General features: G+C 36.8%; 1 protein-coding gene across 2 annotated transcripts in view; it reads right to left on the bottom strand.

Moving 5' to 3' along the window:
• LOC105282418 (basement membrane-specific heparan sulfate proteoglycan core protein) overlaps positions 1-16,272 on the bottom strand; it is a 171,397-nt gene that overhangs the window by 86,848 nt on the left and 68,277 nt on the right. For both annotated transcript variants that reach the window (XM_011344361.3, XM_011344362.3), the window contains exon 3: positions 15,545-15,699. In XM_011344361.3, the coding sequence (XP_011342663.1) occupies positions 15,545-15,699 (155 nt within the window). The remainder of the gene's footprint in view (positions 1-15,544; positions 15,700-16,272) is intronic.

The raw sequence follows: 16,272 nt of genomic DNA, 5'->3' as shown, positions 1-16,272 counted from the left end.
CGGAGTTTGCTCTCGACGTTCTCGTGGTTGAAGGTTGGCAGTGGTTTGCTCTGATACCGCCTGTTTGTCTCCTCAAGGATAGCGTGCCCGTATATAGCAATCTACCGCAGCTGGCACGCCGGCCAACAGAAGCGAGCTACGCGAGAAGTTCAAATTTTCAGTCGCATCCGCCGACCTAGGCTCTCTTTCCTCTATTTTTCTCGATACGCCGGCGAAGCGTAACGCCGATACACGGGAAGTATTGGTATCGGAACGAAAGAATGCTTCCTGCAATCGGCGGAAGAGCTTACGCACGATTCGGCGAATCGCGATAAATGTGGCGGCGATTGGGAGCGGGTCAATGAATGCCTCGGCGTGATCCGCTTTTCTTTTCTTTCACGGCAAACTGTGCTCCTGTGATAACGCGGGAGATGCTTAATCTTTCCGCTGCGATTGGCGCATACGAGAGATGTTTCTTTGATATGTGTGCGTGTGTGTGTGTGTGTGAGTTTTCGCTTTTCTCCGCCAGTAAATCCTACTCGAGTGAAGTATAAAAGTATAAAACTTCCTCTTGCATATCGCATTCTCATCTTATGGACACCATAAATTTAAAAAATTTAATCCAATATATTTTACTTATGAAATTGACACTCCATCTTAATTCAGATATTTTCAGAAAAACATTAGACAAATACAATCTATAAATAGTAATACATATAAACTGTCATAACTGTCATAATTTATATACGGTTTAATGTAATTTTAATCAAGAAGTCAAGAATAATGCAATTTTATATATTATATATTCCAAGTTTAATTATAATAATAAACATTTGTCTTTATTAGCATGAAAGTTATTTAAATAAGTTTAATTAAAATACTCAGGTGCAGAATGTAATCAAGCAACAATTTTCATAAATTGTACCTACACAGGCTCAACTAGCGGCTCTGCAATTGCACGAACATTACAGAAATTGCCGTAACGTCGCGAAAGTTTGCTATCAGGTTCTTACGTCCATGTACAAACTCGGTTCCCGACAAAATTGTCGAACGGGGGTACCCTCAGATTGGTCCAATTAACGAGTACAGTTCCGGCTGGTAGCTTTCGAACGTTGATTGGCTTGCGGACCACTCGGCTGTGCAAAAGTATGAGACCGTATGCAACCTCGATTTTCCTCTTTTGCGTTTCACCGTTGAGTTGCAAGCACTTTAAGCTCCAATCTAGATGAAGCCATAGGACAAACTAACTACTTATTAATTTATTGCTGACTAATAAACCGTCCAGTGAGCGAGAATGCTCGTCAACGATGTCGAAATTTTAAACAGAAGCGCTTCGGAAATATAGGTACGTCTCAATGAAAAAGGAGAATTGATATAAATATAAATAATCAATTTTGATTATTTTTTATTATATTTTTATACATGTATAGACACACACTTATTACTATGTTAAAAAGACAAATCCTGCTAGCACATTGATATTTCAATAAAATTTGCAGATTTCTATTGGAAGCTATGCACGTGGCTCATAATTCTATTAATTTAATGAGACCTCAAAGGTAAATTAGATTTTAATTGGTCCATTGTCTTGGTCGCATCGCGTGTGATGTACGAAATATTCGGCGTATGCGATTCGTGTTCTAGGCGCGACACGCGATTAAGAGGAAACGGCCCTTGATGACGCTAATGTCTTCCGAGTTGTAGGCCGGTGTCGTGGATGGATGTGGTACGTAGATGCATAATTTGCTGGGTCTAATGTGTGGGCCGTAGCACGTGAATAGTACCTTAACTTATCGCGGCATCCGGCCGATCGAGTCATGTACAATGATTAATGCGCCTCTTATCGAGCAGAAATTAGAATTATAAAAAAGAATCATTAAATTTCCGAGACGTACGAGACATATAGTATAGTTATGGTCCATAGTGGTTTATTATCGCGCAGACATTATTACCAGGTTGGAAAAACAGTGGTTTTTGTCAACTTTCATTACAATATATATCGATGCTAATCTCGATGCATAAAATATGAATAAATATTTCCAAAAAAGGTCGCTGAATTCTATTATTATTCCATCTTGACATAAGACACATAAAAATGTTTAAAAGTTCTATTTATGGAATTAACATTTAATGCAAAATATATTGAATTGGAAATCGATGTCTCTCTGCCTTTGCAATTATGAAATAAACCGTGGGACGCAAAAAGACGGAGATGCGCGGACGAGAATTGCTTCGCAAATTACAAACGCCTGATGTTAGTAGTTGGGGACACCGTCGCGCATTAAACTTTACACTCTTGAGACTGTGTCGCGCACAATTCACGGCAACCGTTTATAGTACCCAAGTATTTCATAAGCGAGTGCAATTAGAAATCTCGAGACAGTGAATCCGTTTTATTTTGAATGTTGCCCGCTTTCCTTCTCTAGAAATGTCCACAATGGATGATTACACAGACTCTCTGTGGTGCCTTACAACGGGAAAAGCGAAGCAGGAAAACCTGAGCTTACGGTTTTATTTATAGCCGGACGACCCACCGTTAATCTGGAAAATCTGTAGAGTACCGTGTTGCTCGTAAATTACTGAGACATAAATTATTATTTTCCGTGCAAAACAGGCCATAGACTGGAAACCAAATATTACTCTTTATTCTAAGATATATATATATATATATATAAACCATCTAGACTATCCCATCTATCCCATAAATATCATTTAACGCATCCGACAATCCGTCAAATGTAGATCCGTCAATACAAGAGTGGTAGAATGCTTTTTATAATTATGTAATGTTAAAATAATAGTAAGCGCGCGTGTATTGTTAACATGAAACCTAATAAAATGCTGCTAAAATCACGTCAAATCACGTATCTCAATATCAAATTATAATAGCAATACATTATGATAGCAATATGTTTTACAAACAAAAATTATGAAGTTATAATTAAAAAAAGTTCAATCATTACAAGATTAAAAGATAGAACGCAAAATAAAAATAGAAGTGAAATACGTTCACGTTGTTGTAAAACTAGGTTATACCAGAATGCTGTTATTAAATATTTGTCTCTACGCTTATAATCGGATTGCACGCCTATCGATACGCTTTGTTATACAGGATTTGTAGCTGTTCTATTTTGCCTTTAGTACACTTGAATCACAACGATGATTCAAATTTGTTCGCTGGATAAACGACGATAGTGGATCACGAAAGCAGAGCATAATGACTTTACGACAGTTGGGAAACAAGAGCTAACATATTAATATATTAATATATTAATATATGTGCACTCTCTTTCTTTATATCTCAGAAATCTGAGAAATTAAATTAAAACGTGATTATATTCTCATTCTTCAAAAAATCATTGGATGAAAAAAAGATTAATCAAACACGAATGCAATGCAATGCAATGCAATGCATTCCATCCGATGAATTTTTCGTAGATTTTATAAAACGTAGATGAGGGGAGGGAGAAGGTTGGATACATCGGCAAATATCCAAACCATTGCGTCCATACGAAAATTGCGCGCCGGCTTGTAAATATTACAAATCGCGTGCATTACCCGGGATTTTCTGTTTCGTTTTCATATCGAATTTCCATCAAGGGAAAATTCTTGTATCTAAATGCGCCTCAAGGATGCTAGATAATGCCGCGTCATTAGACTAAGATGAGTAATAAAGGACACGGATAGCGGATACTATTAGGCCAGGTACGTTGATGCCACCTCTTCTTACAACGTCTCAGCCAGTATCGCATAACGTTTTGCACAAGCGTGCTCGACAACAATGGCCGGCATTCTCTGCTTCCGGCTTAACGATACGTCTTTCTCTGTTTCACTGCACTGCAGTACATTAGAGATCCGCGAAACAGAAACCACATGAGTTGTACGAAGCGGTTGCGGAAAGCGGTAATGAGAAAACTCGAGCAGAGATCAAGCGTAAATCTCATTTTTCATTTTGCATTTCTGGAAACGACGAATCTCGCCGGCAGGGATTGAATATCTTGTTATGGCCCGGCAACACATTTTAAGTGGTAGTCATATCGCATATCCTTTTTTATTACTAATTTAAAAAAATAAAATGGACAGCAATAGAGATTCTTATCAAGAATGATTAAATTGATTGGATAATAATTACAGTATATATTCATGTTATTCGATCAACTTATGAACGTACGTATTAATGATTTCTGAATTGTGAGAATCATATTACTCGGTTTATGGTGTAAAAATCGTATTTTTTGAGTAAAAATACTCGTCGGGCGATCGGACAATACCAGCAATTTTTAAAACAGAAAAATCGTGTGGTATGGTAACGCAACATTTCATAAATTTCTAACTACGATTTGCACGTCAATAAAGCGCCGTTAGAGAGTTTTTTAAACATTTGATGTGCCTTCGAATACATACGATTACTAAAACGCGAAATTTTACATTTGGCACCTGACATATTCTGAGAGAAAAATGATAAAGATAAAAGATGCATAAGTAAAATGAATAATTGTATAATACAACATAATGTCTTATCATTAAGAGCAATTAATTGCTTAATTGTAATCCAATAATCGTGTCTTTAACTTAAAGAGTGTACCCAATTAATGAAGACATCGCAAGCATATTAGATTTCCACCTAAATCCCGGGCCCCTATTTTCGTTAATGGCGTTTCACTTTTAATAATCTCCCGCGGGATCTTTTTCCGCGCAACCTCACTTTTAATAATCTCCTACTTAAATTATGCCTGCGCCCGGCTGATAAAAGCGAGGAGGCATTTTTGCCATCGACCGTCATCGACGCTTTGCTCGCTTTTGCATTCTTCGTCGTTCTCCATTTTCCCCTTCGATCTCCCATTCTCAGCACAGCCTTTTTCTATCCTGCTGCAGCTCTTCTCCAATATCGGAAAGAGTGTAGCTCGTTGCACTCGACTTAATAGATTACATTGCGACGACCCAGCCTCTTGCCCGGAATAACAGCGGTGCGGCACGAAATAATTAATAAAAAAAGAAAAGGAAAGAGGCGAATCGGTTCACAAGATAAATTTCGACGAGATTTTAGTGACATGCGAGAGCGATAAAACCTAAACAAAAGATAATTTCGCGGAGACTCGTTTCAGATACTAGTACTGAGTGAAAATGAGCCCTTTCGTTTTAAAGGATGGTCCTTAAAGTACGAGGAATGTGATAGGGCTAGAAAGCTTGAGATAAGGATTATTCGATGTAATAATGTTCGCGATATAAATCAGCTTAATGTTAGACCTGACTTTCAAATTTGCGAGCTATAATTCCACACATCTATAAACGGAATTCAGCTAATAAGATAATGATTAAAGAAATGTGCAATAAGCTTTATGTAATGCTTATGTAATAAATCATAAACAGCAGAAAATATTTTATTATAAAAAATTAGTACAAAAACTAAGTTGCAGATCGATTACACAAATTACAAAATTTCGATATATTGTAAAATCTGTATTATTGTTTTCAATTATTAAGATCATCGGAAGATGCAGTACATCGATCGCGTGAGAGCTTTTGGTACTACTGAGCAAACAAAGTGATGCGGGATAGCCCTGAGGATTATTCCGGTGCTATTTCGAGTCTCACTCTGCATTGGTCGCCGTAAGCGTAAATAAGGCTAATTAAGGAGGATAATTCCCTGAGTGGCATCGTCCTCTCAGTGGAACAGGCAGGCGTTACTCCAACGCGCGTCGCCTTTCAATAATGCCGTTTACTTCGTGTGTTTCGTTCGTGTTGGACGATGGCAAGCGGCATCCGTGTCCATTGTGGTTAATGGCCGCTTTCGAAATTGGCTTTGGGAATGTTCTCTTGACTGACCCGTTTGATGTTTTGCTTGCGCGTCAAATCTGCTTCGATAGACTCGGGCGAGCCAAACGCGCTCTTCGCATCATTCTAGCATCTTTGGATCGGCTCGCATCATTAATCAATATAAGAAAATAAGAAGATTATGTGCGCCACGTTTTTCCCGTATTTTATTTCACATGTTGCTTTATTTTGGGAAAATATGATAGATCATGTGTGAATAACGTGCCAGTGAATAATGAACTTGGCGTGTCAGTAATGCTGATATGGTTGCCTCAGTATGAAAGGATGCGACAGGTGATTGATCGTCATTCATTAATATAGTTTTCAATAACATGTAAATAACGTACAATGTCGACCGTCTCAACCTACTGTTACCGTTCTTTTTCGATTATTTTAATTGTATAACAAGTCCGTTCAAATTTACGTATATTTTAATAGTCTCATGCGCTATAAATTATTTACAGTACAAATTTACACATATAAATAAACTTGAGAATAATCTCGCGCACATAATTAATTAAGTATAAAAAAGATTAATTTTTTAAATAAAATATGTGTGGAAAGGAGAAAGGAGGAAGTTTAGCTGAAATGTTTTCCTACACGTATTTTTAAATTTAAAAAGTTGTTCCTCTCTAGTATATAAATTCTCTCACGGATAGCTTTCACAACTTATTCACAAGTGCGAAAGAAAGGTAACTAGTACGGGGTAGGGGGGAATCCACAAGAGCGTCAACATCACATGCAACAAGTCTAAGTTTAGCAGTGTATATTTACTTATTTAATTGGGTTAAAGTGCGGAAGAAAATGGTAGCCGTATATTAAAACTGCGATTTCCCGCGGAAACTAATTCTCTCTCTCCCTCTCTCTCTATCTCTCTCTAACACTATATAGTATAATATATTTATAATATAGATAATATTAATACTATCTATAATATATAATACTACCTCCATGTTAGCTAATATTAATCAATATATAATATTACCTCCATGTTAGCTAATATTAATCAAGATTCTTATCAAGTCGCCCGTAACAACTTTGTCAGTTTTAAACCTGTTTCTTGATACGTTCAATCTGCAGAAACTGGGACAATGGTCACAGTAAATTCTACGGCAAACAAAGACCTAGAAATAGTTGCGGAAGCAGACTAATTCTATCCACGCGTCCACTCGAGGACAATCCTCAAAGAACGAGTGCCAATTATAGTGGGGTTGGCCTTCCCCTGGTCGCAGTAAATATAGATAAAGGTAATTGAGAGCAATAGTTTACTCCGGATTGTTGTGCGTCTATCGTCTGAATCAGAAACAGAGAATCTGGTCCACTTGTTCCCGCTAGTCATTGTTGTTCATTCAGCGCATGTTTTCTTCGTGCAAACAAGACAAGTAAATGCAATGCTTTCGGCGGAGGACTTTCTCGCAAAATCATCTTCATCTTTAATACTCATCCGCATCAATTATGACTGGAGTTGAGCAAGAAAATGATCATCAGATCGTTTCTCTTAGCTGCGAACAAATTGTATTAAACAGAAGTGTAAATACATAAATAATTCAGTTTTTTCTTTTTTTTCTAGTATGTTTCTTACATTCTGCGCAATCATTATTGTATTTTCTCTATTCTGTGTCTCGTCTTAGTGTCTATATTCCGTTTAGCTGACACTTCGTTTGAGATATTGGAAATCAGCAGCGTAGTAGTGGATGTGATTCGGTCGGGTAATGGACAGGACCTTTCCTCTACTGAGCAAACTCTAGGACAGAGGTTCGTAATCGAAAGACGCTTCTGGTGGAAATCCTGAAGAATGCTCTCATTCACAAACACTCTTTCTTGCTGAAGATTAGAAGAATCGGATGATTTCGTAACCGTGCTGACAATTGCAATTTTTTTTATTCTATTATAATTCTGAAAAATAGTTTTGCTTGATTCTTCCAGCACAAAGTTAAAACATACAAGATATAAAATCTAGTTGCCTTTGGAGGAAACAATTTCTTTTAATTTCTTTCAATTGTATAGAAATTGCGAGATTATCTTCATAAATTCTCATGATACACATTTTTATACAGTAGCAATTTTTAGTATAAATTCATCGCGTACATCTCTCTTCCCATTTCAGAAATCCATTTCGATCAAAATTTTCAGTGCGTTAAATCGTATGTGTTCTTTACGCAACGTAAATTGACAAAGAAAATGCAAGTCAGCGTTCGTTGAAGAATATGATAAGGGTCTACTCAGCTCTTTTGCCAGATAAGTATTATCGTTCCATGATTGCTTTGCTGTAATCGGGTCAGTGAGCCCTTCGATCAGAAAAATTATGGCTCTTACTATCTCGTTTGCATATTTTTCGACAGCCCATTAAATGTCTTCATTAATCAGGTACAAATAAGGGTGCACTAATTTAGAAGTCAGTGGATGTTCCTGGTATTCGTCGAATTTCGTAAGTTACGAGGTAATAACTTTAAGATTTTTCATGAAGGATAGTGCTCCTTGAAAAAGTACTTCAAGGGCCAAATCCTCTTTATTGAGGGATAAAATGGGAGAAAAAACTTTTAGAGATGAGAAGCAGGAAAGGAAGGGAGATGCTGACAAATAAGACTCAAAAATCATTATGGGATTATATTACAGATATTTGGCTCAATGTTTTGGAAACCATAAGTTGCTAATATAATATACTAATTTAATTTACAAAGTAAAACGCATAAAATTAGAGACTAGCATTTGTAATTCTGTTTCACGTAATGAGTTGCCAGTAATTGGATATGTTTCAAGGGAAACCAGCTTAATTACGTATACATTGCAACTCCTTAAATGTGTATATATGCAGTTTCAGAACTAAATTTATTTTACAGTGTAGCATTCAAAGAATATTGAGATGCAATAATACACACGGGTGCAAAACATATTATTACAATAATCTTTCTAATATTTTAACAAAATTGCACCACTAAATTGCAATTTAAATAATTAAAGATATTTTGTAGACTAAATATTTTATATTAGCAAATTAAAAAATTTAAATGTTCATAATCTGAAAAGGCATATGTCAATTGCATTGTGATACTATATTCTACACAGATGTGATCAAATGATATATCTATTTATCGTTACCTTAGTAACAAAGTTCTTCAAAGAAAAATCGAAGCTATTTCTGAAAATATTTACGCGCAGAACGAAATAAGAAATGCCCTCGTTATTTCTCAGTAACATAGACCGGAAAAATTAGCTATCAAAAATAGCCGAGCAATCATCGCGAAGTAAGCCAACAACCGCAGAAGCTGAGTGCTCCTCTCGTGTCTCGTGTCTCCTCAGTCCCAATTAACCGTGAGCTTGCCCTCGGCGGTGTACATTTCACGTTGGTCGCATCCCAAGAGCCGTCAGCGTCCTTCATTAAAGTGCGATTCATTCCGCTGAATATGCATCGCGGCTGATACTGTGACATTTTCGAGGAGGTTGATATCAGCGCCGCGCTGGGATACCGGAAACCGATTTCTTCGCGCGAATCTTCTTAGATCACACTCGCGCCATTATCCCAATTGATGCCCCGCAATATCTCTCCCGGGGCCATTTGGAAGATTTTGTCCCGTCTACGTGGTGTATACACTCACACAACGACGGAATGCCCGTAGACACGTGTAGCATTCTCCAATCTCACCCCCTCGCACGACCCACTCTGCCGCCTACCCAGCTTCGTTCTCCGCTTCGTCCCATTTTACCCCCTCATCCGGTCAGGTACACCGACGTACCCTCTTGTCGCCCGCTACTATAGCCATGTCTTCGTGTGTGCGTATCAAGCGGTGCCCAATAAATCCACGGTTTAATTAAACTAAGTTTAAACGGAACCTCCTCTCCCTCCCTCTCTCTCTCTCTCTCTCTCTCTCTATCTGTCTCTCTCTTTCTCTCCTCGCCGGCGCTGTCGCGCGAGGCAGTTATATGTATTACGTTCCTGATCCGCCGCTAAATCAATTATCGGAGTTACCAGCACGATGTGAAAGGGTGTCGCTGGGAATACCTTCGAGCGGGTCTCGCATATTGTACGACTTGCTTTTATTTTCGGACGACGCTCGAAATCGTCCGCGACGGATTGGAAAGAGGACGGTCGGGGATAATGGTGGATTATACGGTGTAAACGCGTTCCTCGAACAAAGCACGATATAAGTGACTGCACGCTTAATGAAATAATGGAGAGAGAGTTATTAATTGCTACAGCGGCCGGAATGAGTCTTGCGTTATATTTGCAGCCTGAAAATGTATAATACCAGCGCGAACCCATATTATAGTAACGTAAAGCTTGACGTTAGATATTTGCAGTCCAGCAGTAACGGTTATCGTTACTTGACCTGTTATTATTAATATATTTTAACATAGTTTCATTGTAAACCCGCGACTAAAATCGCATTTGCAGTGTAAGGAAATTTTAATGCAAAATTCAACATCATCACAACAATACCTGCTTCTTTTGTGCAACGTTTACTATGCAACATTCAATAAATTAAATATAGAAACGCAAATATAAAATTTGTACAACTTTGTTGCATTTTATAGGTAAATAAACAATAACGGACTACCACAGGCAGACATTGTTTATTCTTTTTTCATTTTGTATATGCCCGTTGTGACTCATTCCTGTTTTATTGATTTTGAGAAGCGAGATACGATATCATATATAAAACGTGCAAATTGCTAAATGGAAAACGGATCGGTTTACGCTACTCACCTCCCTACCCGCCGCTGATTTATCATTTAATACCGCCACTAACAATAAGTGAATAAAACGTTAGTCTGGCTATAGTCGTATTTTCGACAATTAAAATGTATTTAATCCCATCAGAGAATGGTATTATATATTTCGCATGCTCGTTTTCCATTGATGAGAGTATAAAATGTCGTACGAAGATAAAAGAAACGATTAGCAAGGCGCTCTTGAATACGATCAATTACTTTCGATGAAAATGCAAAGCCAATTTGTGCTATCAAATGTTAAATCCTTGTAGTGTGTATTGGGAATTCCTTCAACGTACGTATCGCTTTGGCGAAGTACAGATACACGATTAAGCCTAAGCCATTCGAACTATTTCAGATAGTACATGCGATGGGAAGGGCTCGATTAAACGGATCACTTCCGATCCATTTTACAATCAAGCCGCCTACAAGCTTTGCTGCAGTGAGAAATGCGATGTACGCTCCTGCCGACTTTTCTTTCTAGGCCAACTGTCAATTTAATATGAGATATGCAATTTATGTTACTTTATGCAATTGAATTCAAATTTAAATATATCAACGACAGAGTATCCTATTACTAAAATAATTAATATTTCATATAATATAATGATTGCATTTTAATATTATTAATTGTATTAATAATATTATTATATTATATTGTATTAATAGTATTATTGTATTGATGCATTATAATAAATTATATCTTATGCAAAATAGACTTTTTAGATGTTTACTTTAACATGAGAAATTAATCGTTTAATTATTATGGTCCATTCCCATTATCTCAATTTTATTTGTTCTCAATAATATATTTTTATTAATTTTACATCTTTAACGAAACAATGTTTCAAATTCCATTAGCACAATTTATAAAAATATAGGTATCGCTAACATCACGATATGATTTAATAACATACACGACAACGATCAAAGTTAATTGTTGATCTCACCAAAAGTTACATGCTTATTTAATTTGCCTTCCAACAAACTTAACCTTTGATCATCTACCATCAACTTCTCTCCCCCATTTTCACTAATGTTCACATATATACTCTGAAACGTTTGTGCCAGTTGTACTATGCACGTACATACATATATCGTGAACGTAGTAGCGGATGATCCTGGCTCTATAATCTTCGCAAGTACTTAGCTGGGTATGCCTGATCGGTTCATTTACCAGCACTAAGTCTGGAGTAACTATCCTCTCTAACAATCTCTAACCTACACTCGTTTTCCCTGCTATTTCCTGGTCCTTCCGTCTGCCAATTAAAGACAGCCCTTGTCCACTCAAAATGATCGTTAGATCGTTGCATGTACGTTTATACCGGGTCTTTGACGTTAACTTCCGACATTATGTATCCTTTGAAGTCTATATAGCTAGGAAGCGCCGAAAAACTTTACAAGAACAACGTTCAAAGAAAAACCCTTCATCTACGTATAAAAAAATCTATATTCTTTAATTGCTAATATTGTATAATATATGTATCTAGTTATATACTATAATTTAATTTTGTACAGCGTTCTCAAAATAACATATTTTCTCTATATATTATGAATTTCTCACTAACATATTTTAAGATGAATTTACAAATTAAGGAAAAAGCGATTATCGTGTTACAAAACTTTAAATATTAAACAATATTGGTAAGCTACTTTTTTTAAGGAAGAATAAGTTTGGGACAATCTCTATGTATAATGCTACGCGGATGAACAAACACAATATGGCGTGTGCACTCCCGGGAATTTCAGGAGCGAGTGAAGACGAGTAGTTTAACGACCGTCTCTCTTGTTACGATAGTCGAGGGTGCCCAATGACGCGTTAAAGTAAGGGGACGATTGCCCCGTTTCAAAATAATAAAACTCCTTGATAACGATGTTATGTGCTATCTTGTCGAGATTGCAGCTGTTGCGTGCATCCCAGGAAGAATCGAACAATTGATCGTGCTCGTTATGCGAAACTTGCCGAAGATTCTGTAACGATAAACTCTAAATTGAGCTGTCAGAGTTTCTTTGTTCTTTCAATAACAGCGTCATTAAATATTCTCTTGACTATCTAAAATTAACTCTCTTTATACTTGGATGCAGAAATATTTTATATATATATACCTACTATATAGATAATATATAATACTGAGATACGAATAAATCGATATTACGATGACTTAATGACATCAGTTCAGAAACAACATAAAGCATTATTATTATAATCAAAGACACATATGCAATAAATTATATTGTGAAAGATAGTTATAAATTATATATGTACTATAGAAGATAGAGTTTACTACATTAGACGATCAATTTGAGCAATTCGATTAAATCGAGTATTAACGACTTTATTACAATACTACAAAACAGTCACGGATGATCGCGTCCGATCAAAATTGAACGCATCACATTAATAATGTATAACACATATTAATAATGTATAACGTGCATCCACGTACGATGGATGTATTATACGCCCTATGATGCAATAATACGCGAATTGCACTGCAAAATAAACATCAAACCTCAAATGTTTGTTACGCAAGTTCAATGCATTTAATGCGCATATTAATATCGCTCCGATACGTATGCCAACCTGGATAAACGCTTATAATTATGCGAACATTTACGTATAAATCAAATCCGTGTAATGCCGAGCGTGTAGTATTCTAAAAATCACGCGGCCTAACACAAGTCAGATATTGTAATTAATGCAGATTAATCGAGAAATGTTGTATAAATAATGTACAACTATCTACTCTAAAGTTCATACGAGCTACTTTACAGAAATCTATAATTCATAATATAAAAGTCGATTCGTGAATGTCGAACAAGCATGAGACAATAAATTTTCGCAATCAAATGTACGAGCATCTCTACACCATTTGCACACAAAGACAATTATTCCATCAAGACATTTTATTATCGCCCGCGCTGCGCAAAGTGTTAATGAACCTAGAGACGTGCATTTCCTTTCATGAAACAGGCAACAAGGCTGAGATAATGCAAACGAATTCCCAAACGGTCTCGTCGGCGCCCAGAGCACCTAGAAACAAACAATAACCGGTTTCTAGGTGCTCGTTTGTATTTGCAAACAGTTACAGAGGAAGAAACACTTCTTCCTGAACGACGCAAACCATTCGCAATTATTGTTTCAATAAATGTTTGCTCGGATAGTTGATGCTCCAATAAATTAACGTCAAATTAAAATCTGCGTAGGAATTGTGTCTTAAAATTAAGTTAGATAGACAGGTTCCCAAAACTAGTGCTTAAAATTATGACTCAGTTTATTATTATCATAACTGAGATGCTTCATTATGACTGACCAATATGCACTGCCTTGCACAATCAATTTAAGGGATGGTCTTCCGCTACATGTGTCTCAAATTTGAATTTCCCGGATTGAACATTTGACTTTCCAGTGCACCTCCAGTACCAAAGGATCGTTAAAGTTTAACGATCTGTTAATGCTCGTCTCTAGATACTACCCAAAACAATTCGCGCGGTAAATCGATAAAATTTAACGATGCCATGAATTTTTCTCAACTATGAAGTCACCATCCCGACCACTAAGATCCTGCTGCGAGCAAAGCATAAAATCTATTGATCATGTTTGAAGACCCTTGTAAATTCAGAAGTATCAGCCGCGACGTCAGCATCCACGCGCGCTTATTTAATGTAAATATAATAATCTTACGCCTGTTAATTGGATAGCGACGTTAAAGGACACGTTGCTTCCCGCGTGCACCATAATAACAGTGAGATTTGCATTTAATCAGAGGCATAGAACTCCTCGCTGCGTTTCTTGCTGGTCATTGTAAATGCAACGCAGCAGGAATGTCCGCGCGCTTTTTATCGCTCCGCTATTCTGCGGATCCCGTGAAAATGCCGCGCCGTTGTTGCGCCGCGAGTTCCCGTAACTGTTTGCAGTTACGGACGAACAGCGTCTCGGGACAGTGTTATTGTTCACTTGTCGAGACTTTGAGAGTTCTGCTGTCCCATTTGCATCCTAACGATAAATGTTCTTCTTCCAAAAGAGATTTTCAGGCCGACACGCGCGAAGTTCCCACACCTTTCGTGCAATCGCAACGTGACTTTGCAATTACGCGGTATTAATTACAGGTAGAAACGCAAATATTTGTTCTATAATACATCGTGGGATGTAAAGTGCAAGCATGTTAAATAGAAATGTTTGTGTTTTCGATTACGCTGTCCAATGACGAATATGCTCTGCGATGGAACAATCAAATTGAATCGCATATTGATTAGAATTTAATTGCATAACATTAAATAAAAATTTATGAAATATATATCTTGTAAAATATCCATGGCAGACACAGTTGCAAAAATAGAAATTTATTTCTTTTGTTTTTGAAAGATATATCTAACGTTACACAGTTTATTAAAACATCACGCAATAATACCATTAAAGAGAAACGTTGATAATACGCTCGTTGTTTTCTGTAAAGAGCCACCCCAATTTCGATAAAAAACGTTTTCACGCGTATCTTCTTGATCGATTTTTCCATAGCGTGCGGTTCTACAATTTGCGGTGATGCATAGAGTCTCAAGTCCATGTACCATAATCTGAAATCTCTGTTTCAAGCGTTTCGGGGTAACACGACAACTTAACGTCGTGCCGCGGAAATTGTGTTCCATCGTTTTTCAAAGTAGCAATTTCGCAACATTAATCAACGTGATTAATTCTCAAGATTGACGTCAGCACGCAATAGCAGATCGATACAGCCAGGTGTGAAGTAAATACGGATTGAAATGTAGCACTGGATATTCACTTTTATTGTTTCATGCAGCATTGAATATTTTTCTAATAACCGGGGTGTATGATTAGATTTCTCTTTTATAAAATTTCTTTATTTATGCTAGAAAATTGCCATGATAATTTTTCCGCTCTTAAGAGATAAACAATAAACAGCTACTGGAAAGTCGAGGGAAAATAGGGACGCACCGACGAGAATACTCTTGAACTTTCATCCGGGTACACAGGGGAAAAACAGTGGATGCGTAGCAAATGTAGCATGAAAATATTACTCACCACACGGTCACCTGGATGCTTGACATAACAATTCAGCTCTGCTGTCTGGCCGGCGATGGCGGTGACATTTCGCGGTGCAATATCGTCGAATTGAGGTTTGTCCCAGGGTCTCGTCGGTTTGCTTCCTGCTACTACACTGGCGAGACTGGAACCACCTGAAACAAAATACCCCGCTTTTATAGTGATATAAAATATAAGCTAATTCTACAAACATGGCTTTTTATTTTACAGAATAATTTATTAAACTGTAAAAACTGAGGAATATTAACGGATGGAATTATATTGTGCATTTGCTAGGATTATGCATTATCCATTAGAAATAATATTTTTACAAAATATTAAATAAATGATAAAAGTTTGTTGGTTTTAAATGTATTATATATTTATCAATATATCTTTATTTTCTTATTCAGATGTGGTTTATCTGTTTTCAGCACCCAGCAAAAGAAAAGTGATTCATTGCCTTTTTAGCAGAAGCTATAAATTCTCGTTATAATTATTTATAATATTTTATATAAATCATTATAAAATAGAATATTGTAATTTAAAAAGATCTACAATAGTAATACATAAATATACGCACTATTACTACTACTATTACTATTACAGTTAATGATTAGTGAAAGGAACGTGCCCTGATCGGATCGAATTGGGGTATCGGAGAAGCTTAACAAAGCACGTAAATCCGCGGGTAAATCTTATCTAACGAAACATTGAGCGGGCTATAT

This window comes from Ooceraea biroi, chromosome 7 (genome assembly GCF_003672135.1).
Source record: "Ooceraea biroi isolate clonal line C1 chromosome 7, Obir_v5.4, whole genome shotgun sequence".
Taxonomy (NCBI): domain Eukaryota; kingdom Metazoa; phylum Arthropoda; class Insecta; order Hymenoptera; family Formicidae; genus Ooceraea; species Ooceraea biroi.
This window is presented reverse-complemented; position numbering and strand designations above follow the sequence as displayed.